Source organism: Anser cygnoides, chromosome 7 (genome assembly GCF_040182565.1).
Source record: "Anser cygnoides isolate HZ-2024a breed goose chromosome 7, Taihu_goose_T2T_genome, whole genome shotgun sequence".
Taxonomy (NCBI): Eukaryota; Metazoa; Chordata; class Aves; order Anseriformes; family Anatidae; genus Anser; species Anser cygnoides.
Genome location: NC_089879.1, coordinates 33,345,843 through 33,367,389, shown reverse-complemented (window position 1 = coordinate 33,367,389; position 21,547 = coordinate 33,345,843). Strand labels below are relative to the sequence as shown.

The 21,547-nt window shown below is 37.4% G+C and overlaps 1 protein-coding gene across 3 annotated transcripts in view; it reads left to right on the top strand.

The window, feature by feature from the left end:
• The window catches only part of RET (ret proto-oncogene), a 94,710-nt gene that overhangs the window by 34,650 nt on the left and 38,513 nt on the right, over positions 1–21,547 (top strand). For all 3 annotated transcript variants that reach the window (XM_013175507.3, XM_067000139.1, XM_048074796.2), the window contains one exon: positions 20,403–20,654. In XM_013175507.3, the coding sequence (XP_013030961.3) occupies positions 20,403–20,654 (252 nt within the window). The remainder of the gene's footprint in view (positions 1–20,402; positions 20,655–21,547) is intronic.

The following is a 21,547-nucleotide window of genomic DNA, read 5'->3' as shown; positions in this document are numbered from 1 at the left end:
ATGTTCCTCAATTTTCACTGTTTTTTTTGTTGTTTTCGTCATTCACTCCCTGATTTTGTAAACAGCTGTAGTAGTTGTTCTTACCCGAAGGAGTTGGAAATACTGTATTTACATTCATTACAGATTTAGTTCAGAAATAAGAACTTAAAAAAGAGGAAGAGTTCAGCAGTATGTTTTCCATAATGTTTTTCAGAATGTATAGGAAAATACAGACAAAAAACATTGATGATAGAAAACTTAGGGAATAATTATACTGAAGTAGTATGTACTGAGTAGACAGAGACACTGTTCTATGGAGGCATAATAAGTTTTGTGTATTTGTGGCCACCTAACTATACAGCAGTATCTTTTGTATGATATGCTACTAATTGCAATAACTTAAGAGTTTTAAGAAAAGTAACGAACAAATACATAGAGTAACAGAGAATATGGCATTTGCCTGCTCAATCTGTTGTTGTAGTATCAATGAGAATTGGTTTAATGGTATTTTCCGCGTAAGAAATGTTCAGGAAAGCAATTTCCCATTTTTTCCTAGTACATTGTCCAGGAAAGCAGAATTGGAATGAACTCTGTTAAAGTTATTGGAAAAATCATGGCTGCTGTCCTCCTGGAAAGAATAATGGCAAATTTCATTGGGACATCTGTTTGGTTATTTGAAAAAAAAAATTGGCATGAAGTTAACTTGACTTTTTTTTCCAGAGTGGTTATTTAAAATATTATTTGATCGAAAATAAATATTTTGAATTTTAATTAAAAGTACATCCACTGCTTTCCTTGGTGCACATGTTCATACATATGCAGGGTAATAAAAGGTTATTGTCTTAGCTGCTCCTTTGTGACACAGGTTTTATTCCATTCATGGGAGAATAAATAGGGAAAATGTAATAATAAATCAAACTTTATTGTGGCTAATGCCTTAAACATTGGAAATCATCTGGAATCTGTGATCAAATTACCAACTCACTATTATCATTATTTTAAGTACCCATTTGGTGTTTCCGTGTAAATAATGATGAGCGATACGGAACTGGTATGTTACTTAACATGTTTGTTAGCAATTTTTCCTTTCACTGGGATTAAAAGAAAAAGGAGGAGGAGGGGAGTGGGGAGCTGAGTGCCTGGAGGTAAGGCTGACTTGGATTATGTTGATGATATTTCCATTTGGAATGTTCCAAGGAGTGAAGTACAGACCCGAATTAAACTATGTAAATTCTGCCTTTAAAAAAAAAAAAAAAAGGCTGAAGTGAAATAGGGGTTAAGATTTTGTCATTTTTCTCTCTTGAATTGTGGTAATTTCATGAAATTGCTCTGCAGCTGATCTGGGCAGGAAACCAAACCCCTCAGTCTGAAGTCTGATCCAGATCTGTTACTCTGAGGGTAAATTTGTATTTATGGAACTCAGTATCACCTCTGCTTATTCCAAAAAAATGTAATTAAGGCATCTTTTTTTAGCTCACTCATAATTTCAGAAGTTTATTCCCACTAGTTTGCTAATCTGCCGACGTCTCTCGCCTTCACCAGATTTATGTGACAAATCATGCTCAATGCAAAAATGCATTAAAAATACATTAAAACATTTGAAGTCATATGAATTTCACATGATGTGACCAGCCAGAATTGTTTTTAGATGTGTAAAACGTGTTTTCAAAAACTACTTCACAAAAATAGTGAAGAATTGAAGAACCAAATAATCTCCAACCTTATGACAGCTTGGAGGAATTGGTCTCTATATTTTGCAGAGTCAATGTTATTGGATTGACATCTTCTAGAAACTCCTGTAATGCAGATAAATCACTGGAAATTATAAGAGTGCAGTCGAAGTACTAAAATAGTCTCTGAATTCTTCCTTAGATGCTTGTTGAATACATCCACTTTAAGGTCAGAAGGGCTTGTGTTAGCTCTATAGCTTGAGTTTTGAACAGCTTGTGGCTGCAGGTTCCTTGGGTGAATTTTTGCTTTCCAATGTCTGTTGCTGTGGTGTAGTTTATTTTGCAAAAACAGCTAGTTTAGATTTTCAAAATATGGTGAAGAAACTACAGTATATCTGGGATAAAGCTTTCCATTGTTATCTTTGTGCTAAACCTTTTAATCCTATTTCTCTAGCCATGTGCACTTGGTAGTTGGTTTCGTTCAAGCAATTTCACTAGTTTTCAGTGTTTTTTGTCTTGCAGTTTCTGATGGTTTCTATTGAGCTATCCATTAATGCATCTTTGACATAAAAGCACATTCGTAGTTTTCCAGTGTAACTGCCTGATTAAATGTTGTATTTCCTCCACATGTTATTTTGGAAGTATCCAAACAGCCTGTAGAGGACTCGGGTATTTTGTCTGCTGTTTGAAGTACAAGAGCTGTAGTTTGCTCATTAGGAGCATGAGGCTCAGGGTTGCAGATTAACCAGCTGCACTGCCTGCATTCATGTGGTCACAAGCTTCCAAATTTACCCCATCATGAGAGGAAGAATTAATTATAGTCCTAATTGACTGTTTCCTTGGATATAAGCAGGAAGGAACTGCTAGGAGGCAAAGTGATTAATCAGTTAAGCTAGTTACATCAATCAAATGTGTGAGAAAGTTTATCATCCTGAAGCCAGAGTACAGTCATGTCAAAATACAAGAGCCATCAGCTCTTTCACAGGGGTTTTGCTGTGTTCTTCTCCTTGGTTTTCTGAAAAATCTTATAGAAATACATGCTATTGACCTAGGCTATGCTTGACAACCTGTCTGGATTATCTTTGAAGAGGGAATACAGCAATTTGTTCTCTTATCAGACATTGCATTTAGTCCTCATTAAAAGACCTTGGCATATGTTTTTCACGTGGATGAACAAGTCACATATATATTCCAAACAACTCATAAATCCTGCCAGTCTGCCAGTTGTGCCAGTGAGATGTCCCTTGGTTGCTGTTGTGGTGAAGCCCTGTCCAGATCCAGGGAGCTGGGTCTCATGAAGCCTCCAGGCTTTAACTCATGGCTGGCCATGGTCTGCTGGGCTGCTCCTGCCTCCCCCAGCTGCGGTCCTTCCTCTCATGTGGGATGTGTGGCACCAAGGACAAGTGAAAATCATCCAGACAACCTTTGAACCACGACCATTTTCAACTCAGGGTATTTTGGTTTATCATAATAGCCTGGGTTGTAAGCAGTAGCTTTTAAAGAACGATTAAATTTTCTTAGCTTTGGCTGGCAACCTCTGTCTGAGAAAGGATGAGCAACCACTCTCGCCATTGGGGTTTCATCTGCTGCAGAGCACAAATTAGTCACTGGACCTGTTGCAGTTGTGCTGCTTGTCAAATTCACCCAGGCTCTCTGTCTCCATGACTGTGGCAGCTCCTTGCACTGGATGGCCTTTGTTCAGGGCTAGGAACTGCAGGGCTGGGTATTCCGTACAACTTTTCCTCTGGGCGGAGTTGACTGAAACCCAGCTGGCTCCTGCAGCCAGGGCATGGTTCTGCAATGCATTGGCACAGCAGAGGCAGTGGTGAGATGAACTTCGGTTGAGAACTACTTTTGCTGGTATTGCCAATAAAGGCAAAGGTCTGGGGCACGGAGGTCCCAGAGCCTTGAGGCACAAGCTTAATACAGTGCATATGGGCAACTTCCTGCACTTCAAGGGAGCCCCTCCTTGGCTTATGTTTAGCCACAAGAACCATGTTTCCAGGACTGGAAAATTCATTGTAGTGCATTATTTTAGGAAACAATCCAGTTTCACTCACTTCTGTATGTTGATAACTGGAAGCTGAATTCAGATGGCAAGAGACGGTTTTCTGCTTTGCCTGAGCTCTGGAACGCTACTGGTGGCAGTCTTGTGACAATTCAAAGAAAACTTAGGATATAAAGCTGCACAGGAGGTTAGAAGGGGAGTGAAACTACAGGGAAAATAAGACTTCGTAAAGTTAACACAGGGAAGGCTAACTACAATTTTATTAGGTCCACTGGATGTAGTCATGTGTTTGTACATAAAATCTGTACTCATTAAATGAATATTCTCTCTTCAAAACAATATCCCAGCACGTGTGCTAAATGTTTCCTGACTGTAGCTAAAAGATTAGAGTTCAAAGTCTGTGTGTATTTGTACTACTACTTCTGTTTGATTTTCCCAGATGTGAATTCATGTTCATGAATGAGCATGTATTACTACTACACGCTCTAGCCTGTGGCTGACCAACGTGAAATTGATGTAAATTGTTTAAATCAGAATAGAAATATGAGTAGTATTAATCTTGCCCTTGTTTTGTTTCCATGTACTAGACTTTGGTCTCTGTAATGATTGATGTGTTGAGTGTTAGCTAGCAGCTTCACTTATGAACTTTCCAGGGTAAATTAATTGCTTTAGAAAACAGGGTATTCTGCATACTTGAAGAGACAGGTTTAATCCAAATTGCTCCAGAAGAAACATGATTGCAATTTAAAGAAGCAATTTAAAAAAATGTTTCTGATTCTAATTAAGATCTACATAGTGCTGTTTGTATTACATGTTTACTAAGTGTGGATTTTGTTTATATATGTTTGCATGTATTGATAGCAAATCCATAGCTGCATGAAAAAGTTGCTACTTTTACTCTTTTAACATAATCCTGTGTCTTTGGCAGATGGTTCTCATTTTGTGAAACGAAACATTTCTAGGAAGGTTGTCTTTCACCAGAATCTAACTTTCTGAACTTTCTTGAATCAAAAGCAACATCTAGGACATAATATTGTGACTGTTGTTATGTCTCCGTGTGAGCAAAATGTCTTTTGGCTAGCATTCTTTAGGGCTTAATGTAAAAGAGATTATCCTGAGTAACAGGGACTGTTTTTTGAAAAAATATATAAGAGAATACTTTTCCTTTATAGCGGAAAAGATACTGATAACTGGATATGTCTTAGAGATGGACAAGGTGTCTCAAAAATAAACCAATCTGCCAAGATTTGGGTAATGCTGAAGAAACAAAAATAGGCTGCAGGTGAGGAAGCCATTTCATTCTGGATCAGAGCTGTATGGCCATGGAGGTCATCCATGCTCTCTTCTTGACCGTGGAGGTCTGCTGTACAACTCTACTCCCTCTCTGTTGCTCCAGAAGAGAGTTATATTTTGCTCACACAGCTGTATAAGTTGATTTACTCTGGCTTTATTCAGAGAAAAGTGAATTAAACCCATAATGAATAAATCTAATTTTAAAATTACATTGTTGATCATCACTGCAGCAACATGCGAGATCCTTTCTGAGGTTCGCCAATCAAATATATAAAGTACAATACAAAATAAAATATAAGTAACCAAGCATTCTCATTTTGAGACTCAAAGCATTGTGATCTTTGTTAAAAGTAGTATTTTGGCAAAATCAGGTCAGCCAAAGACCTTTGAGTTGGGTAGGTCCATGAAGTCCTTTTTAATGATGTGTAGACTGAGTGACTCCACTGGGCCTTTTGGTAAAGCAGTGTTCATTCAAATGGATAGGGATCATTGAAGAATTATAATCGATTTGCTACATTAATTTTGGTTTAAGAAGGAATATTGTCCAACCTTAATAACCAAACATTACTGGCTTATAGCTACAGAGAAACACATTAAACTTGTTAAACTCTTAGAATAGCGCTAATAGTCCAAATACAATTTTGAACCTAAATTCTGGACAAATAAGTTTAAAACAACACATTTCATTACCCAGGGAGTAGAAGCTGAGACATTTAAATACGTTTTCCTTAGTAGAAGTTCTTAAAACATAACAGTTCTGCATTCTTTTTGACTAAACATGTTTTTGCAACAATCTCCAAGCATATGTCTTTTTTTCTCCTCAGGTGTCACCCATACTCTCACATTTTGCAGATATGCTAAAATTTGTTGTGTTATCCTATCAGTGAGCAGTTGCATGGTGTTGCCTCGAGTCTCAAACCTAGTGAAGTCTCTAGGGTTCTTGACCTCAGCAACTTTGGATGAGGCCAGTAATTGTATTAAAAATAGGTATTTTTTTAAGTTCTGTCTGCGTGTCAGTCGATTTGAGTCTATGCTCTGGTACAGTTTCAGCACTGAAGCATGAAGTCAGTCATGCGTTTAACCTGTGGTCTTTGAGGAGAAGAGCTGAAGTGCTCAACGCCCTGGTACTCCTTTATGAAATTTGAAGAGGCTTGGCGCAGCAATGCCAACTATTATCTCCTAGTCAGCTAGCACGTACCTTCTACACAGCTCTTCTCAAACTATTTCCAATCTAAGACCCAAGAGGACTGATGAAAAACACATGATCCTTAGAGCTTGAAGTGTTTAAGGAAACTTCTGAGCACACTGTGCACCCTTTAATGAGACATAGTTGTCAGTCTGTGGTTTTTCAAGGTTCCATTCTTCCAGAAAGATGAATGAGATGGTAGGCTTGAAAATAAGTCAAAAGCATTGGCAAATAGCAGGTCTACTCCTTATATATTGTTTCCGTTCTCAGTTCAGTGCTACCTATAATCCATGTAACTAAGCATCTGATGGCCATTAATTGTTTTCCTTTTGAAGCACCCAGTTTTATAAGCAAGTATGAAATGCAAGTGGAATGCCATGCTCTCAGTAGGGGTGGTATATTGTGTTTGCATTAAAGGAGATGGAGCTGCAGGCTGAGTGCTTTCAGTGCTCTTCATATTTTATTTTTTAGATAATATAAACATGATGTATATGTGATGTTATCACTCAAAATGATACTTGTTAGTGGGGAAGACACCTTTGGAACAGATCAGATAGCCTTTGTATAAATTGCTTCCCTCAGTTGTTTTTGCAGCATTAAATGGAACTGATGTGCTGAAATGTTTGGAGGTAGACCTACAATGAGTACTTCCAGAGGATATGGACCAGTGTCATGAGGGTATCAATTCACAGACAGTTCCTTTGTACCAGAAACCAAATGGTTTTGAATTGTGTTGTGAACCACATGCACAATTTTCAGTAAGGCTTGGGTTACCAAACATTAGGTCACTTGTTTTTTTTCTTCCCATATGAATTATCTCTGGAATTCAGCTCACATTCTGAGTACAAAGATAGAGGTAACATTTTGTTTTGGACATTTCATTACATTGCAGAGATTATTTTGTATTTCCTTCTTCTTCCCTTCCTTCCTTCCTTTTTTTTTTTTTTAATTTTATCTGCAAATAAGAACTTTTATCTGAAATTTCTTTCTCCAGTATTTTTTTAATCCAGTGTAGCATGAGAATCCTGGGAGTTTAGTCCAGTAAGTTTTTTTTCCTGATTTCCTTTCTTTCTGTCACGCTGACTTTGCAAATTCTAGGAAAGTTTAGCTTCAGTCTTGAGTCCTGATCCTGTCAGCAGAGAAGGCTTACGAAAGGAGGAGTACAGCCTAATGCAAGTATTTTATTGGTAGTTGTAGCATAGACAGAAATTTGAGTTATAAATCTTTGTATTTTATGATCTCTTTTTGGCGTGAAGTTTAATAGTAACTATTAATGATAAGGTATATTCTTACTTTTCTTAGTTATGTCTGACTTACTCTTGCTTATACTGTGTTAGGCTCCTACAACTACACACTTATTCTCAGAGAAAAAAGCATCAAGCCAGCCAGCCATTCATTCTTGCTGCAGGGAAACTCTATTTCACGGAAAAGCATTCATGGAAAAGTCCAAGTACTTGAGTCTTAGCCATCATGTAAAACCCTGTTTGTTTGTTCATGCTCAGGTGTTTGTGTCCTTTCTTTTAAGGCACAGATAAAAGTTTCTGAGCAGACTCAACATGCGTGTTCGAATTTATATTTCTGTGGTATTCAGTTGAAGTCTGAACTTCTATTTTTGTTATTTATTGTAGTCCTTTAGCCTGTGAATGTTACTGCCTTGACAGGGGAAAAGGGGAAGCACAGGAAATGAGATCTTGTGCTGACGCTTAAATTAAAAATGTGAGCTCTAGATGAAATGGTGCGGTAAGCACCTTTGCAAAGGAGTTGAAAAATCTAAACGCCGTGATACATTGGGCATGGAAATACCATGCTGAAATGAGACTTGAGTATTTCTTTGTGTCTTGAGATGCCATTGGAGGTTTTTTCAGCTTGTAAAAAGAGCAGAAAAAATGGAGAGAAAGCATTGATTTCACCGTTTGAGAAAAATCTATCAAAAATATTATTTTTGTGTGGGGTTACCCAGGGGCTAGTCAGTGAACTACTGCAGTACTTTCTTCAGCTCTGGGACTGTCACTTACACTTGGCTTTTACAGTGAAAACGTGTGACCAGAGTGCTTATTCTGGTAGTCTTACACATAGTTCAGAATAAATGTCAATATGAAGGGCTATCTGTGTGCATCAGTACAACCCTGGACTCAGTTCAGACCTGTATGTAGTAGACATTGTTAATGATTAAAGACAGTAAGTGATCAGAAGTTTCCCAACAATAATGTTGCTTCTTTCTTGGTAGTGAAACCTGTACCAAAACTGACTGTATGATAAAGGAATTGCCATCTCTTGTTCTAACAGTGAAGGATATAAGTGTGGGGCAAGGATTTAATTTTATAGTAAAAACTTTAAACGCCTATATTGAGATACCCATGAAATAAGCAAAATCAGTCTTTAATAAATAAAGGTGGGATGTATAGTGTCTGTGGTTGCTTGGCAATGTGTGCTAGTTTGGCATGCCCAGCAGAAAAGGTCTGGGCTAAGGCCCAAAAGTTCACTTATAGGAAAACAAAGCTTTTGTGAACTCTAATAAAGACCTCTGATACTCCAGGTTCACTGCTCTGTAAAAGTGAACTGAGTACCAGGGTATGAGAATGTACTGTGGATTTGGAAAGTTAGAGGCACTTTCTTCTACAGCTGAATATCATTCTTGATTTCTTTTAGACTTCTCTGGTTCATTCCTATAACTTGTCAGAAATACGAAGTAATTCATTTCTGTCTTAAAGCTAGTTGATAAGAGCTGTCTAAAAAAACCTGTCATTGTCAAATGCTTATCATTAGTGTTATGTCAGCCTGTTTCCAAGCCTTGTCAATACAATTTCTGCTATTTTGCTGACAACACTTATGCTTTAAGACAAGAGCATAATGACTAGCTACTGTGCGGTCATGATTAAAAGTCCCCAGAGGAAAAGTTCTTCTGTTTTATTAAGCAGTGATGTTCACAGCTGGGATAGGATGTTTTCTTGTCTTTTTTATTTTATTTCTATTTTTATGTTGGCAGGTGTAATACAGCTTTTTAATTCTATTTTAGAAGCAGGTCTGTAGTGCACTTAAGAAAATATTAAAGGTCAAGCGCAGATGGTGTTGTAACGTTATTTTATGTCATTATTTCAATTTGAAGCATATGTATATTCCTCAGATGGAAATAATGTAAGTTAAAACTGAAAAGTAGCAAATTGACATCTTACCTCCTGCATTTCATTTCAAAGATCACCTAAAATATAGCAATATAAACCAAAATGGACTGTTAATTCATGACAAAACTTTAAATAAATAAATAAATGAAGCTAACAGTTACACTGATATTTCACTTCCTGGACTGAGAAATTGAATTGCAAGCTCATAGCTCCCTTGAGTGTTTGGAAAGAGAATAGCAGCTCTTAATAATAGAGCACTTTCCTGTGAGAGGGGCACGTTCCTGTCATTAGCGTTTTTCTGGCAAATTTTCAACAAGCAGCAGCAAAAGTTTTCATTGATTGCCTCCTACTGTAAGGAGGTAATGATACTGCTGTCTCTTTCTTTCATGAACTGCATGGATTGGAGAAAACGGGGGAAGCTAGCGGTATAAGATATGGATAAAACACAATTCAGGCAGAGCTATTTCCCATGTCACTGTGTAAGGTCTAGCAGGATAATTTTTACACATCTGTGCTAAATATAGAAAATAGCTTTTCCAATGCAACAGTGGGGAATCCAAAGTAAAAATTGATTAAGATGCAGTAAACTCATCCACCTTTCAGAAAATAAGAAGGTGATGCATTTTCTCTGAAAATCAGACCCCTTTTTACCAATGCTGAGGTAGAGAAGCCACCATTGTTGATCCCCTTCAGAAGAGTTAGGCATTATGTAGTTATCCCAAAGCCATACTGTTACCATTTGGTCAAGTTACCACTTGTTAATTGTTGTGATTGAGTGGTGATGAGTTAAAAAAGCTATTTGTGAGAAGTCTTTTTACTTATTTTGCTTGACTGTACTTATCCTATGAAGATGCTTAGGAGTAGGAAATGGAGGTGTTTGTGGTCATTAGCAGCTGAATTGCACTGAAATGTCAGAAAGTGATCCCTGATGCCTTGACTCCATCTATTTATAATTGACAGGAAGGCTTGCATTCATTTTGATGATGCAGAATCAAGTGCAGCTGGAGGAAAGGAAATGGGGAAACTTGAGATAAAGTGGTAATGCAGCTCAGGAGTTTGTGCATATACAAATCTTTGTCATAAATCAACAGTTATTATTTTTCATTCTTTTTCATGACTTGGGATTGTGAAAATTTACTATTTTTTGTGTTTATTAAAGAAGCAGCAGTGATCTGAATCCTTAATGCAGGAAATGCACTGCGATACTGATGTCATTCTGACTAAAATAATTAATTTAAGCTTATTTGGTTTATCCTCAATGATCCTTTCATCTTATCAAGTATGCTGAACAATTTCTATGGATGAGATTGTCTTGCGATTTATTTCTATTTTTTTGCACAGTTTAAATGTATTTAGTTTTTAGTACATTGTTCTCCAAATGAGTGCTATAATATTTACCCTGCATATGAGCTCAGCATTTTTGGAGCAAATATATGAGAAAGCTAATTGGAATATAACAACGGTTTAGAGCACTTGTATGTCACTACATTATTAATTAAGGATTTTATGGTTGAGATTTACAACTTGTGCCCCGTTTTTAGCACAGAACAGTGATCCATACATCACTGGTCTTCTCTAGCTTCTCATGCATCACAACCTCCGCATATATGTCATATATAAACACATTCTGGAACTCACTAGAGAGTGCATATGGAGGGTGAATAGGAAAATTGCTCTTTATTTTGAAAACTGCAAATAAAACAGCAGACTGAGTCTACCTTCTTATCTTGGCATTTCTTAAAATACGATGTAGAATAATTCCACGTGCAAGAAACATGAGCACCATGAATGAACCTGGGATGTGTTGGGTTGTTGGGGTTCATTGAAAGTGATAAAAGCAAAGAAATGGTGGACCCACGTATCGGTGCTTGCAGAATCTGTCTTTGATGGAGCTGAGAGTGTGATGGCATTGCAGCACTTATTCTCAGTTTTGCCTTTCTTCTTGATAATCTCAAGATAAATAAATCTATGTGCTACAGAAAAGAGAGAACCATTTAAAATGAAGAACTTCTGATTGCTTGTAAGATCTCTTATTTGTATGTCCTGAGTGGTGCTAGCTTGGCCACTAGCTCTAGCCACTTCCTGCTCTAGGGAGAGTAAGTTAAGAACCATTACTGTTCCGACACATGGGTTTTAAGGCAATGACAACAACAAAAAACAAACAACAGTAGTTAGTGTTGTACAAGATTGTTTCCCGTGATAAGGAAGTACTTGAAGTAATCTCAGTAGAGATGCCTCTTTGTTTCTGATGCCAGAAACCTTTGTATACCTCCCAAGATTGAGACAGTCTTTTAAAAAAAATTTCTCTTCTTAGTGTTCCTTTTCCTTCAGAGATTCACACCGAATAAGGTGCTATTCAGTTACAGAACTGATTTGCATTATTTCATGCAAAAAAAGAAAAATAATTTCTTAAAATATTTTAAAATAGCCTTCCATCTTCAAGTTAGAAAAGGCTGTATAGCTTTTGCATGGGGATACGGTTTGAACCTATTGATAATCCTGTTTCTTTTATTGTTTGTATAATTATTAGACACTTAGATGCTACTTCAGGATCAGGTAATACAAGAAATAATGTATTGACATTATGGATTTGTGGATCAATATTTCTTTTATGTTTACAGTTGTAAGCTTTATGATCCTGCGGATGACTGCTGAGCTGTATGGAAAGCCTTTTATAGGGACATTGTATTGCAACTGTTTCTTCCTTTTGCATCTGTGTATATTAACGGACTGAGACACCTCTAGGTAGTCCTGCAAATTTTCCTAGCTGAACAACTTTAAAAAAAAAAAAAAAAAAAAAAGTGGCTGAAAATACAGCTCTGTGTACTTGTGTATATTTTCACAAATTCATAATCCAACAAGCATTTTCTTTAGGATCTTATTATAATCTTGATACACATATATCTATGTATGTATGCACATACACTCTACCTTCACAGGCATTAAGTGAATATTTTTACCTGTCACCTTCTGTAAGCAAAGCCAAATAAAGCCCCAAGTTTTGTAGCTTTTAGCATGGGAAGTCTTCATAAGATCTTCTCTGCAGTGCTCTTGAACTCAGGGTTAGTTGACAAAGAAAAATACAGAGAAGTCATTGGATGTCCAAATGTATGTAACAAGACAAATTGTGCCCATACAGAACTGAAATGAAATGGTATAAAAATGAAAGTCATCTTCATTTTTTATACTGCCTTGTAAATGCATCCCGATGGAAATAAATTCTATTAACCATTTATTAATATAACTGGTGCTGCGATACAATCATCAGTTTTCTTGTCTTATATTTCAGCTTTATACACATACTGAGCCAAATTATATCCAGTTATTCTCAAGCAATTAAGCCACATTTTAAAAAGCATTATTATTTAATCACATAAATAATGAGGTGTGACAGAATCAGGATCTGAAGAATTTGCAAGAACCCTGCAACCTCTTACAGAAGCTTTTTGTGCCTGTTTGTTTCTATGAAGAATGGTTTAAGTTTTAGTGTCACTGGTGTTTAGATCAACACAGCATCAAAAACATGCCTTCTTGCTAAAGTAAATAATAACAAACCATACGAAAGCAAGAGAAAAGAAGCTTTTTTTTTTTTTTTTTTGGTTCTTATAAAAGCAGAAAAGTGACTTTCTAAAGCTTACCTTGAAATGTAGATTCTGACAAGAGAGTGTAGGCACGGGTTTGACCTCAGTCTGAAGTGGACATCAGAGAGAACTTGTAGAACTTTAGAGAGTCACAGTCCTACTTTGTGAAAAATACACATTTGTCAGTCATGGATTAATGCAAAAAATCAAAACCTTGACAATTATCAGAAATTCAGTTGGAATAGTTTTCTTTCTGACAAATTTAGGGTCAGTTTTTTTGTCCTGACTTTTTAAAATTTATGTTTAAAATAACTGATGTTGTAAGAAACCATTCTTGTCAGATAGATCTCTTGGCTTTTGGCAGATTTAACTTATTAATGTCTTGTAGAATTCTCATTTTTCCTTACTGGTAGGTTAATACAGGTGGTCAACTGAGGTTTTCTATCTGATATTTGTATCTACGTAATTTCTATGTTTTCAGTCCAAAAACCAGGTTTGTTTTCAGTATGATCATGGGAATCTGGTGAGGAAAATCACCCGAGAGGCAATTAGCTTAGAGCAGACCAGTTTTTCAGGTCTGGAATATATTCTGGTTAAGTACTGTTTCTGTTTGCCATCACTTTGCAAGAACCTGCTCCCTCTGGAGGTGTCGTATTCTGTAAAACACATGTATTCCACTGATACTGCTGCCATTTAAATTTGTTCTGTTCTTCTGTAGCAATTGTGCTACAAATAAATGCACACAACAGGTGAAACAGCAATTACACAGCTCTGTAAAATTTGAATATATTTTCAGAATATTGTGCATGAAGCATTACAGCAATCCTTACCCAGTCCACTCTAACCTAGGATCCGGAAGAGCAGCTTTACAAAGCAGGAATTCATTTCATTTTCGCTTTAGAACAGTTTCCTGTGTTCACTGGTTCACATCACATCTGTTAAAATTTCTGTAATGATCAGCTTAAAATAACATTCCTAAAAATAACGTCATGCTGCTGAGCTGCATTAATTGCTTGCTAGTTAATTAGGTGTTTGTCAGTTATCCCATTTGTCATTGTTTTGGTGACTCTCGAATGTGCTGTGATTTATACTGCGGGCAGTAACGCTGCAGCCCAAACTCAGTGAAGCAAGGGCAGAATTTGACTGTACTTCTCTGTATAATACCAGGCAAATACTTTAATAATTGTATTTGTGCAAAATAGTCTCCTTTGGGTGGTGGCTGCACACCTGGCAGGGTCAGGGAGCTCACCCTGACACCTGGCTGCACAGGCACGTGGAGGGTTTGCAGCAGCATGCGTTCCCCCCCATGCTGCTGTGCCCCCTTCTGGCTCTGGGGAGATGGGCGAGCGAGGGGCAGTGTGTGCACTGCGCTCTTCCATACGCGCTTCAGTTTCTGGCACTGAGACTTTTGCCATGGCTTAAAAAAGGAAGCTGTTAGCTCGTGTTCTGGCATGAGCTGCAGATGTTAGCTGAGCTCCCGAGATGCTCCTTGTTGGCTGGTCCCTCTCAGAGGTGTTCCAACAGCTTTTCAGGGTGCTTTTTTTAATTAATTATTATTACTATTTATTAACAAAACATTGTTATGTTTTGCCCTGGTGAATATTTTCTCTGAGCAGTTACCTCTGGTGATGTGTCGCCCAGTCTATTGGAAATAGTTCTTCTCCTGTGATTACCTTTTAAATGAGTCCCAGTGCAGTGATGGATAGTGCAGTGAGGAGTTCTTCATTTAAAACCATGCTGCTGAACCGGAGGAAAGGTTGGAGCGATTCCCTGCATAAAGGTGGAGATTGTTCTCTCTGTTAAACCATCTCTGGCTGAAGAGCCATTCATCTAAATGCTGGCGGGAGCATTTTTATTTGTGTGGGATTGATCAGCCTCTGTTAAATGGCACATAGTGTCCTGAATACCTTGCCCAGGGTATGTAGTCCACGTAGTGTTGTTTTTACCCATTTTGTTTCATACTATCCTTCCATTCAGTGACAGTGCTTTTTTCTAAATGACTGACTTTTTGGATTATAAGGGTGAGTTTACTATTTAATTCTGTAGGGGTTGGAATGGTGTTAAGTGGGTGAATCCTTTAATTTAAAATATACAAGTGCATTGCTGCTCTCATTCTCTGATGTATCAAACATTGGGTATATTAATACTAGTAATGGAACATAATGGCTACTCATCAAAAGTAAAGGTAATTATTTCAGGAACACAAAACTAACCTTGCCAGATAATTGCTTGTTGAAATCTGATGCTGTGCAGCAAATGGGGGATTATTAGCAGCAGACTCCCATGTTCATCTACATCATTATCTCCTATACGTTACAATGATAGGGCTATCATTACGTTGAAATGTACCTTTTTTTTTGACATGCACGTCAATTTTTGATGAGGGATTTTGATTGCATGAGGTCTGTTCCATTCTTAATAAATTGTCATGTTGTCCTCCAAAATGCTGGGGATCTCTGACCAAACTTTGTCAAGACACTGATTGTATAGGTGTCTATTACTTGGTGAGTGAAAACCAGCCCTCATTCCATTTCCACTTTGCTGATTTACTTTTTTCATTATATTTTCTTAAGGACGCAAACTAGTGCTTGAGTTCTAAGTGTCTGTTAATCCAGCAGACACTGTGGGATTGTGAAGGTTTTCATTCAGTAGAAAACATACAAGCATCCACATGGACTTGAGATGATCTTTCAGTGGCCTAAGTATGTCCTTTCCCAGAGCAAAGCTTGTAACTGGGATAATTCACTTCAAAACATGTTATCCAAGGTTAGCAGTTTTACCTTGAAATAAGGTTGCAAACATTGTTTGGGAGACTTTCAAACTGAAGTCTTCTATTTACTAATAAAAAAACTTCATGCCTCCTCATTTTGTGACTAAAAAATTGTTTTTCCTCCTCATGATTGATAATAGTATAACGTTGCTATATTCCGTGTTCATAGTTTTCATCAAGAGTTGTCTACCTATGCTACTTAAGTCTACAGTGGGAGGCGTAAAAAATTAAAAATACGCAATCTTTCTTCAACAGACTTTGTACCAAAAAAAAATAAATAAACAAACACAATTTGTTTCCAAAAAGACATTATTGACCTAATCATTTGTGATTGGAAAAAAAGCTACATGAAAAATTGCCTTATTTCAAAAGCTCTGTTTACATCAAGGCTTCAAAGTATATATAATCAGATTTCTCCACTCTCATTTTTATCTGCTTTCTCTCCTTGAACTGCAAAAATGCTGTCATAACTCTATTTATTTCCTGTAGGAGCTATTAGTCAGCAGCATTACATCCGCTTAAACGCGATCACTTTTCTCATCTGTATGTTACTGATACGCTATTATCATGTTATATTGCTCATCTATCAGAGATTGCCATGTTTTCTGCACCGATTGCAGAACAGAGGCCAGATGCAGCATTGTGTTAGCAAAAATATTCAGACATGCCGAAATATTCCAATAATTCTCTCTCCTATACATAGCATGTTACTCATATATGTTACACAGCAAAACCTTCCCATGGTGTATTTCAAGGTTATGATGTGAAATGTTCCTCTGCTTTTAATTCCTAAGCAAAAGCACTTTAACCATCAGTTTTGAGCTTAACCATCTAAATTCACCTTTGTTTAAATGGCAGATTCAATAAAAATTCCATCTGGCTTCCATAGGAAGCTTGCACAAATTCATCGGAATCGATTTCTTCTCAGGACACAAGGTACTGGGGCCAGGATCAGAACTTCTTCCTCCTGTAGTGTATTTACCAGATGGCAAGTTTATTGAATCTGGTTTTAACTTGCTAGATCTTAAGGGAATGAACACCACTCAGAGAAGTGGGTGCTACGTTTCAGCTTCAAAAGTCTCTTGCAAAATCACCCCCCAAAAATTTATATGCAGAGTGTGGTTGGGACCTGGGCAGTCTGTCGCATACCTCTCATCTCTTCCAGTGCTTGAAATGGAATTAGAAGGTGGCAGAAACCACTTTACAATATCTCAGTAATTTCAAGATCAGCAGCGTTAGATGAATACAATAACAGTAACATGGTAAATCGAATTTGTAACTTCCTTATTTTATTTTTTTAAACATCTAAGTTTCTACACTGCTGTAAAATCTTTTCACTTGAATTACCTTTTCTTAAAGTAAAACATGATAGTATTTAAGATCCACTGGCATCACTTAAAGCTATCCTAAGGTCTTGTCCTGAATGTAGAAACGTGCTCTGTACTAAAAACTAACACTTCTGATAGAATTCCATTTCTTCAGCTTTTAGGTTTGAATAAGGGAGAAAAAAAAAATCATGTTTCTACTTAGGAAGGTGGCAGCAAGTTTCTTAAAGTGTTTTTTTTATATTCATGAAAAAAGTCAAATTAATTACTTTACATTAATTACATTACTGATGCAAATTTTAAATTATTTTATGACAGAATCCTTTCTTTTCAAAATACAAAGCACTGCTTTGCATTTCTGTTACCTACAGAGAAATCAGATTTGTATATTACAGGATTTTTTCCCTGTTTTTCTGAGAATGGAGACGACTGATCCTGTGAACACACACCAAAGAATTTCAGGGAGTCTGCAGCATAAATACTTTTCTTTTTCTTTTTTTTTTGCCAAGCAGTCAGGATGCTGAGGTGTACTTGCATAAAAAGTTTTAGACGTTTAATTCTGTAATAATTATTAAGGTACTTTAAGTTAAACATGACTGTGTACACGCTGGCATGTAGCGTAGACCCAGATTTGAAGAGCAAAGCCAGCAGTGCCAACAACCTGATGCTTACACTGTCAATGTTGCAGAGGTTTTTACGTTGGACCAGCTCTCATCCGGCTCCAGCGGCTGAATGTGGCTGGAGGAATCAAGTTCAGGTGCTCCAAGACGGTTCTGTGAGAAGAGCCAGAGCCACGCGAGTGGGGTCTTTTCTGGGATTCACTTCAAAAGCTTCGGTGTGATCCAAATGCTTGCTGCAGTGTAACTATTCTCTATTATGTGCACCAGTGGTTGCAGGACTCTGCGTGCACACATCTTGGTGAAGGCTCTTTACCTGCTATTAAGTCTACATTTAGTGTATAGACAGACAGTCAAGATTACTTCATCTGTGTGCTTGTACAGATGAACACGCTCCTTTAAGGTGGGGAAATAATTACAACTCTTTTTCCTTTTTTTTGGTATTGTTTCACACTTTATGGATCAACACTGCTTATATATACTCTCCTTTCTATATATTCCTTTTATTGGAGATGCTTTTCTGCCTCTGCTACAGTGCTAGTCCTTGCACCACGCGATGTTTGTGATACACCTTCCTCACTCACATTAGAATTGTTCACCTCAGTTGTAGAAATAAGGAAATAAAATTCCTTCATCTTGTTGCTAATTCTTTATAAGCCTATTTTCATAACTGTAGAATCACGATCTTATAGAAAATACTTCAAGGAAATCTATTCATTTGGACTGGGGCTGGGCTTGCTGTTTGGGTATCACCTTATCCCGCTCATTAATGAACCTGTTTGTTAGGAATTTTAGTGGTACAGATTGCCCATCCTTTCCTGCACCCAAAAAGACCGAGAGAGACAGCAAGACTGGAAAGAGATTTGAAATATATTAAGAATGTTCAGGAATCCAACTTGCAAAAAAAAGGTGGTAATGGGGCCAGAATCAGAAGTAATTGTTTTCTTCCAGATAGGGGACTTCAGGAGTTACTGGTTAAACTGCTTTTCTAAAACTCTCACAAAATTATTGTTGGCTTTTCTTTGAATTAATTACTTCGGAGCAAATTCATCTACTGCATCATTTTACCACTTTATTCAAATACTGCAAAGTATATGTAGAATGACGAATGGGGCCCTGTAAATCACATGGAGGTAATTGCATCCAGGCATACTGATGTCATGAAGCATTGCAAGGTAGAGTGGTTTCTGTGGTATTTCCAAATGAAATTAGATGCCTCTCATTTGCAGTTTGTTTGTGGTCCTTTTCATTCAGTAGAATACTGTATGGGTCTGATAATAATAATATAAGTAAGTGCTATAGCCTGATGGTGTTTTGAAGATGTTTTGGCTTTATATTCGCAATTTTACTGCTGTGTTACCATTATTTCCATTTGTATCTGGCTTGATTTTTAGCTAAGATAGTCTTGTATTTGTACCATATGGAGATTGTTATTATTTTCATTTGTTCAGCAGATGTGTGAGCCTTTCATATGCCTTACCCCTTATCAAATCACGTTAGATGCTGCAAAATTCTGCAAAGTGCAAGGGTTCTGTTGTATGGGAGCAAGTACAGGCTGTCAGTGCAGATGAAGGACAAGAGTGACAGGTCCAGTATTTCAGTGTACATGAGTATCACTGTGTACAGAAGATACAGGTGGGAAATCTTTGAGATTAATTCCATCATTGTTCTGCCTGTGCAACCAAAGAAGATACTAGCCCTCTTTCAGCCAGCTGCAGTGGATACAGTTGTTAGCCTGTCTCTTATATTTCCAAAAATCTCACCTCAACCTTACTTATTTTTAACATAACAGAGCTCTTTTTTTTTTAAAGAATTTGGGGTAGTCCTGTTTGATGACCATTACACAATCCAGAGCTTTGTCAGGTTTTTTAGTGTTTCTGACACCTCAGTAGAACGTGCTTATGCCGTGCTTCTAATGCTTATTTTTAATGACTGTTCGCTCAATGTGTATCACCCATTCTACTGCCATCAGCTTTGCAAGCTGTACAGTTGGAACGGAGGCATAGGAAAGGGGTGGAGAAGCCATTGCAAAGTGATCTGGTAAAATGATACCAGCTGAAGAAATAGGCGTCAAGGGCAGCTGGGTCCTGCTACATGCAAATGTCTATAATGTGACAGAGGAAAAAAATGGAAGAAGAATCAGTCAGTCACATTCATTGTATTACAAATAGGTGTATACTTGCCTCCCCTGTTCAGGCAAGTCAGTTCTGAGCTTTCCTATTGGTAATATCTAAGTACTTATATATAATTCCCATGTTAGTTTTCTTTAAACAAGTCCTATTTTCCGTGGGGAAAGTATCATGCTGGTCTGTTTAGAAAGGTGCCAGAAAAGGACTTTCATGTAAGAAAGGTTTTATGTAATCCGAGGAAAGGTTTGAAAGCCACTGATACATTTCTGTGTTTTCTCTCAGCAGAAAAAGCGTTCAGTTTTTTTTACTTCATGTGTGATTTCATCAGAGGTTTTTTCCTTCTCTGAATATCATCTGTGAGATAATGGAAGAAGAGATGAGAGCTACAGATATGAACTTAAGTAAAACCTGGCAAGCAGAGCTTCATTAAGTGTTCTGCTTAAGCTGGGCCATGTTTACAGCAAGGCAGTTTTGCAGTAGATGACTTTGTAACTTGAACATAACCACTAAAAACCTGAAGTTTATGTCCCTGGCTTGAGTGCAGCAAAACTAGACTGATTTACACCAGATGAGGATCTGTCTTTTTCTCATATTTTTTAATGCTGCTTTAATCCTTAGAAAACGATGCTTTCGATTCTTTGGAAATGCATCTCTTACGAAAATGCCAGTGCAAAAATCCTTTAACTTCAAGTAACTCTCTTGTTGTGTTCCTTCCTTTGCAGCTTCCTTTGGTTTGTACTTCCCCAGGAAAGAGTACTCAGAGAACGTCTACATTGATCAGCCAGCAGGTACACCACTCCTGCGCATCCATGCCTTGAGGGATTCACACGGAGAAGCAGCTCACTTTCATCTGTGCCAGAATCTTGTCATTTCTCGAGCAAGATCCCATGAAAATCATTGGTTTCAAATTAGAGAAAAAACAGGACTTCTCTACCTCAGCAGGAGCATAGATAGAGAAGACTTTAACATGTTGTGTAAGTACACGACTAGCTTCCCTTGTTGAAGTATCTGTTGTTAAAGGAAAGTTTGTTTGGATCATGAGATTTATCAATCAGCCTATGACCACTGAATTTGAGAAAAAAACACATACCTTTTAAAAATGGGGAACCAGAACCAACAAAACCCACAGCAAATGCAACAAGATGCATACTAAATCAAATGCTAACCTGGGACAGATCCAGCTGCTTTCTCTGCAGGCTCCAATACAGCAGGAATGTTGGACTGCATCAAATCACTTTCCTGCATTTCACAGCTGCAATAAGTCCCAGCTTTACACTGAGATTTGCAATTTGTTCAACTACTGGTGCGAATTGAGCCAATTCCACTTTGTCAGTGTTGAGTGCTTAGTGTCCAGACCAATGCAGTTAGTTTACTTCTAACTCTCATATAAACAGCCCTCAAAGTCTTGTAACTTGGATTCACAGAGTTAATTTGCACGTAACACCAAATAGTTCTTGGAAGAAGTAGTTATGTGTAGCTCTCTTTCTCTTGAGATCTGGTTTAGTTAAAGAAGCTTATTGTTGAACTATAGAAATGAGTTACCCTAGGTTTTTCCCTTTCTTTCATGTTCTAGCAGTAAATTGGTTTTGGTGATTTTGATCTATGAGGAAATTAGATATCATTAGATGGTGGAGGAGGAAATGGGTAAGGAGCTAATGGCCAACTGCTGTGATCACTTGCAGAAATTCTGCTGTTGGAAAGTCTGTAGTAACTGTCGAGTTTAAGGGCCATATATCAACACTACCCTTTGATTTGGGTGCCTTGATGTTTAAATGTTCAACTTCAGACACTTACTGTTTTATTTTTTTCATGCTTATTGCTTGTTATCTTACCCATTTTCACTGCATTTTTGGTACTTGGTGTTCAT